General features: G+C 65.8%; 1 protein-coding gene across 1 annotated transcript in view; it reads right to left on the reverse strand.

Annotated features, from left to right (window-relative positions):
• PIWIL1 (piwi like RNA-mediated gene silencing 1) overlaps window positions 1-3,623 on the reverse strand; it is a 23,205-nt gene extending 19,582 nt beyond the window's left edge. The window contains exons 1-6 of the mRNA XM_006147343.1: window positions 3,541-3,623; window positions 3,091-3,202; window positions 2,424-2,549; window positions 1,753-1,967; window positions 1,129-1,250; window positions 389-469 (exon numbers count right to left, since the gene is read on the reverse strand). Of these exons, the coding sequence (XP_006147405.1) occupies window positions 389-469; window positions 1,129-1,250; window positions 1,753-1,967; window positions 2,424-2,549; window positions 3,091-3,202; window positions 3,541-3,618 (734 nt within the window). The 5' untranslated portion in view covers window positions 3,619-3,623. The remainder of the gene's footprint in view (window positions 1-388; window positions 470-1,128; window positions 1,251-1,752; window positions 1,968-2,423; window positions 2,550-3,090; window positions 3,203-3,540) is intronic.
• Between the last annotated feature and the right edge of the window lie 2,393 nt (window positions 3,624-6,016).

Genomic DNA, 6,016 nt, shown 5'->3' on the forward strand with positions numbered 1-6,016 from the left:
TGTTAGGGTAACTGCAGCCGCCGTAACGGTGTGCATCCCACGGCAACAGACCGCCATCAAAGCCCCTCTGCACGGGCCTCGCCTCCCCGCCCCGTAACCCTCACTGCCAGGGCTGCGCTGGTGGGGCGCGGGTGCCCCGAACAGCCTCACCACTGCTGAGCCTCGTCGCCTAGGAAGACAGTACGAGGCTGGCTCGGGACTGCTGCTTATGCCTCCCCGGGGACGAGCAGATACTACGTGGCTTCAATTCCAGGTCATCCAGATGTCTCGTTAGTAAAGCCAAGTTAAAGGCCAGCTCAGGTGGGGACCGCGGACAGCCCCCGCAGCCCCCTCTCAGTCCGTGTGAGCCTAAGCAAGGGGTGGGGAGCTTCCCGCTCTGCGTACGGACCTGTGGTTTGGAATGTCGATGGGGTCGCTTGGGTTATAATAATTCCGTCCGATCTGTTGCAAGTTCATGATTTTCAAAAGCCTGGCAAGAGAAGGGTCAGACTAGTCTGAGAAGTGGGCGGTGACGCGCACCTCCGACGCCTGGCAGGGCGGGCGGTGAGGGCAGGTGTGGCCAGACCACGGCCTGCAGCCGGCCATGTGCCTCCAGGGCCGAGTGCTCAGAGCTTCTCGAAGTCGGCAACGATGGGAAGGGAATGACAAGAACTGCGCGAGACAAGAATGTAAGCTCAGCAGTGTCCACCGAGGCCCTGCACACGGCCTGCCAGGAGCTGCTCTCCTGCTGCCACGCAACCCCAGTCTGTGCCCCACCTGGGGACACATCTACCCGGTGTGACCTGTCCGCCCGTCCCTGCGTCACCTCTGACCCCCTAGGTGAATGGCCCCAGTGCTGTGCCCCGTGCCTGGACATGCTGGCATGTGAGCTGTGCCTTCCTGACCACGTCCCTGCGGCGGAAAGGGCCAAGGCAGCGAGATACTCTCGAGTACGTCCCAGTGGCACCAGAGCAGTGTCTACGCAGCCAGGGGACCGAGGACAAGGACACCCACAGCCGCGCGTCTATGTACGCCGGGGCACGTGCCATAACCATGACCCAGAGCTGCCCAGTGACCCTGGCCACACCGCTGAAGCCAGGTGCCAAGCCCGGGGCCGCCCACCCACCGCCCGGCCGCGGTGCCCAGCACCTCCTGAAGATGATGTTGTAGAACTGCAGACAGGTAGGCGACGTGGGCGGCAGCTCACTGGTCAGCGTGATGGTGACCCGCACGTGCTCCCCGCTCCTGGTCTGGCTGAGCACCTCCGTGACCTGCAGCCAGGGGCGGGCCTGCTATCACCGCTGAGCAGAGACTAAGCCCAGCACACGACCGCCCTGTTCGCTGAGCAGAGGGAAACCAACCCTGACAGTAAAGGGAATTTACACCCTGGCGCGAGGGGCCGGTAGGTGGCCTAGGGTCAGGACGCGGGACTCCCACACGGCCAACTGCCTCTTTATGCCCTGGACCTGTAATTCACACCAGGCCCGGGTGCCGGTGGAGCGCCCTGGAGAAGGGGGGTGATTTCTCACTTCCTCGCCATCTTTCTGACGGGCACACGAGCCCTCTAGCAAAATATCGCTCTCCAAAAAAAAAAAAAAAGGCCGCGAGGACAGAGGGGCTCAGCGCGTCCTCCGGGGGTGGCCACCAAGTGCCGTGTGGATCGCACAGTGACGGACAGGGGCGAAGCACCTCCGGCCTCCCCGCCACCTGGGGCTGACGGTCACCTGCCCCCACGCCGGCTCTGCGGCCAAGTGGGCCCCGCCCCGCCGTGACCTTGTGCTGCAGCCTCTTAGGTAGGAACAAGATGGTGCCGTCGAACGCGTGGCATCTCCCGATGAGGTCCTCGTGCTGGAAGAGCAGGGCGGAGCGGAGCCGCCGGGCCTCCATCAGGGGGCTGTAGTCGACGTGGTACTGGAACAGGGCCCACTGCGGGCGCGACGTCAGCCGGAAGTGGTTCGTGCTCAACCGCACGATGATGCCCGAAGAGCCTGCAGGGGGTCCCACCCCGTCACCGACACCAGCTCATCGGCTCTGCGGTCGTCCCACTGTGACATGGGACGAGGCAGGCGTGAGCCCACAGACAGGCCATGGGCAGTAGGCCACGCCCGCACGGGTGCCCGGATCCTCACCATGCGGCTGGCTCCCTGCCTAGAACTCCTGAAGAAATTCCCTTCAGCTACACGGAGTGCACCACCAGCCACGCCCCCTCACGGAGTCTTACACGTGAGCGGCATGGCGGTTAATGCATCGCGAAGCGTGCGCTCAGACGTGTACGCCTGGTCGTCACAGCCGCGAGGGACAGAGACAGGGAGCAGCCGTGGAGGACACCTGACCCGACGCGCTCCCACCAGGAAGGCGGCGCCGCCGCAAGGGCTCAGGGGCCGGCCTCGAGGCGCCACGCCACCCGCGTGCCTGCTGGGCCTCCCGCACAGCCGCCTGCCTACCTGTTTTTGACTCTTTCACATGGTCGAGGTTCTGCCGGGTGTTCACCCCGAGGTCGTGGACATCTCTACGACGACCGCCTCGCTCTGCTAGCGACAACTCCTGAAATCCAGCAGATATCTGGAGTTCTTAACGAGAAGGGAAGAAAGGGGGTCACATACTCGGGCAGCCCCGTGCACGGAGCCACTCGCCAAGACCCGCACGCCTGCGGCACTAGAGGCCGCCCTCGGGTCCCACACGGCCGCCCCAGTGCCCGAGCCAGCTCAGCTGCTGCATGGACAGACGCCACGGGAAACCGAGGCCACCGGGGACGAGAGCCTGGGGTGCCCTGCGGACTCCCGAGTTAGGCAGTACACCTACGGGCTCTGCTGCAGGCTGAGGAGACCCGGTCGCAACACCCCAACCGGAAATGCTCCGAATCAGAGGCACAGCGCACACCGCGAAGTCCCACACCCACTTCACGCACAGCACCTCAGCGGGCTCTAAAGCACCGTGCGAGGCCGGCTGTGGCGGGGCAGGGCTGAGCTGCGTGCTTAGATGGGTCCTCCAACCCCACCGTCCACGGTGGGCACGCGTGTGCGGGCTCTGCCCTCCCGTGGCCCTGCCTCCCATGGCCCTGCCCGCCCCGCCCACGGCTGCCCCGGCTCCCGGGCTCCCTGCACGGCTCACCTTGTGACTTGGCTGCTGCTCCTGCTGATCCACGCTGGCGCCCCCTGCCGACCAGCTCCCCCTCTGTGGGTGGCTGCTGCAGTCTGGGCGGGAGGTACCCGGGCTGCTGGCTCTGCAGTGGTCAGGGGCAAAGGGCACCACTGGCTACGTCAGGAGGTCGCCTCCCGGGCACTGCCCGGCCCCAGTCGGGGCCTTTAACCCAGGCCGCCAGGCTAGTGATGCCGACGGCCGCCTCCCGGGCACTGCCCGGCCCCAGTCAGGGCCTTTAACCCAGGCCGCCAGGCTAGTGATGCCGACGGCCAGAGCTGGGCAAGGCATCGCCTCTCAGAAGAGCCCCCCTTCCGAGCAGACCGCCGCTGAAGGCCTCGGAACCCAGCAAAGCTGCTGGCCCGCCCTCCTCTGCGGGCAGCCCCGGCCAGGCTCCGGCCTCCCGGTGGGAGAGGCACTCACCACTGCCACTCCCACGTGCTGCGCCGGCTCCCGCTCGCGGGCCCTTCCTCGGGCTCTCGCTCGAGCTCGCCCCGTCATTATCCTTCTGGAGGGAAAAGAAGTGCAAGGGTGACAGTCAGTGTCCAGCCCCACCGGCCATGCCGGCACGTCCCTCTGGGTGTAGACGGGCTCCCGAGGACGATCCCAGGCCGGCCTCTCCCCAGTGTTCCCACGTGCCTGTTTCCTTAGGCCGCGCGGCAGGTGCTCCCAGGGCAGGGCTGCACAGAGCCGACCCACCCTGAGGGTCACTGTCCATGCCATCACATGCTACACACATCGGGGTGGGCAGTGTAAGAGAACACGCAGGTGCTAGCTCTTCCTGTCCTGGTGACACGTGCCCCCACGGGCTGACCCTGGGCGCTGAGGCACGGCTCCTGCCCTGGCCCAGGTAATGCTGCACAGTGAGTCCTCCTAGGTCTCCCGTTCCACGCACACCTCAAGCCCACACAGCACACCCAAACTAAAACCCCATCTGTCCCCTCACGGTGCCCTGATGCCACTGGAAGGGGGTCAACACTGACTGAAATGACGGCCGTCTACCCGAGCCGCACGGTCAGTGCTGCCGGCCCGCCCCAGCCCCTCCTCCCTCCAACTGCACGTGTCCCAGCGTGCCTGTGGCCAGAGGGTCAGTGCCAGCGTCGCATCCGCCGCCCTGCGTCCACAGCAGGAGAACAGTGCCGTCAGGCCATCGAGAAGGCGCAGAGCTCCCCCGCCTGAGCTCGGCCACTTCCGTCTTAGGCCAGGGACTGAGCAAACCACACACTCGTGTCCCTGCCGTTCACAGGGAGTCAGGAGCGAACAGGGCACGTGGGGGCTCCGGCCAATAGGGGCCGACCAGAAAACGCAGACGAGGTGACGACCTCCTGCTCGCACGGTCATGAAGGGGACAGGAGCTGCCTTCCACACGACAGCGAGGGGCCAGGCGGCGGCTGGGGACCGTGCACTGTGCTAAGGGCCCGTCTCGCGGCAGAGCTGAAGCTGCCCAGGGTGAGCGAGGGCAGGGGCCAGATGCAGGCGTTAGGGAGCCGCAGAAGGCTCTGAGGGGAGGAGGCTCAGTCCACGTGCCGAGCCGGCCCCCAACCCGCGACGCCCTCCCAGACGGGCCTTGGCCGTCCTCCAGCTCCGACGACCTCTTCCACTCCTGTTTCAACGAGGTTGGACCAGCCGCACTGGCTCACCACAGGAGACTCTCGCGATCGGGCTCTGCACAGGTGATCTCCAGACCTGTCCAGTGGCCAGCACATTACAACTGTCCACCTCGCTGTAAGCTACTCGTTTAATGTCACCCTCTGCACGCGCCAGGGCTCATGCCCACACACCTCGCCCCCAGGAACGCGGACCAGGTCGACCACTGCTGGGGGCTGAGCCAGCCGTGGCCCACGGCTCACCTGCAACCACCCACCTGCCCCTCCTCTCCACAGCAGGCGCCTCATCTGCCCTTTGCTGTCCCCGCGCATCCTCTCCTCCAAGCTGCTCCCCAACACGGGTCAGGATGTCGGCTCACATGCACCCTCTCTAGCTACAGCACCAGGGCGCTGGCCACACGCGGGCCAGCAGGCACCTCGGCAACAGCCACGCCCAGGGGCGTTTGTAAAACTCGAGAAAGCTCAGCTTCACCGGCAACCTCTGAAAGTGGCGAGGGTTTCTCAGCAGAACCTGCTGGGATGCAGGATTCCAAGGAAGGGCCAGCCCCCAGCCCTGCTGAGTTCCCCAGGCGCTCTGGCGGAGCAGGGACGCGGGGGCGTGCTGTTCTCAGAACCACATGTGGCCAGCAACACCGAGGTCGTGGCCAGCGTGGCTCTGGATCCCGTGTGGCCCCTTTTCATTACAAAGAACCCCAGTCCAGGCGGCACCAGCGAGAAGGCCGAAGGTTCGGCCATTGAGACGGAACACAGGACTTGGGAGAGACTGAGGGAGCTCACCACCGACTGCTGAGAAACCCCTGCGGAAGTAACTGAGGCGGGAGCAGTACCGGGAATGGCGGGGAAAGGTTTTATGGAGCACGTTTTTGCCACAAGAGGAAAGGAGGGCAAAGACCAGGCTGCTCTTGTACCAGGTCACCCGGCCGGTGGTGCAGTCAGAAAGTCCCCCAAGCTCCACCCAGCGCCCCCACCCCAGCCACAGCAGGCTCCACGCTGGCAGCCCTTCGTCCTGGGGCGGCGGCAGCTCAACGCAGCAGCCCAGACGGGGGCGGGGAGACAGGGACAGGTGTAGGTACTGGGTCTGAGTGCAGGCAGGGCGCAGCAGGGGTGCAGCACGGGGACAGCGGGCTGTGGCCAGGGCGCAGACACGGGACTGGGGTGCGGTGGGGCAGGAGTGCAGGAGGGGTGTGGACACAGGAGGAAGGGATGCAGGCGGGTTGCAGACACCGGCGGGCTGCGATGCAGGGTGTGGAGTGCAGACCGGGTGTAGACGCAGGTGCAGGTGGGGCAGGAAT

Source organism: Tupaia chinensis, unplaced genomic scaffold (genome assembly GCF_000334495.1).
Source record: "Tupaia chinensis unplaced genomic scaffold, TupChi_1.0 Scaffold000211_1, whole genome shotgun sequence".
In the NCBI taxonomy this organism is placed as follows: domain Eukaryota; kingdom Metazoa; phylum Chordata; class Mammalia; order Scandentia; family Tupaiidae; genus Tupaia; species Tupaia belangeri.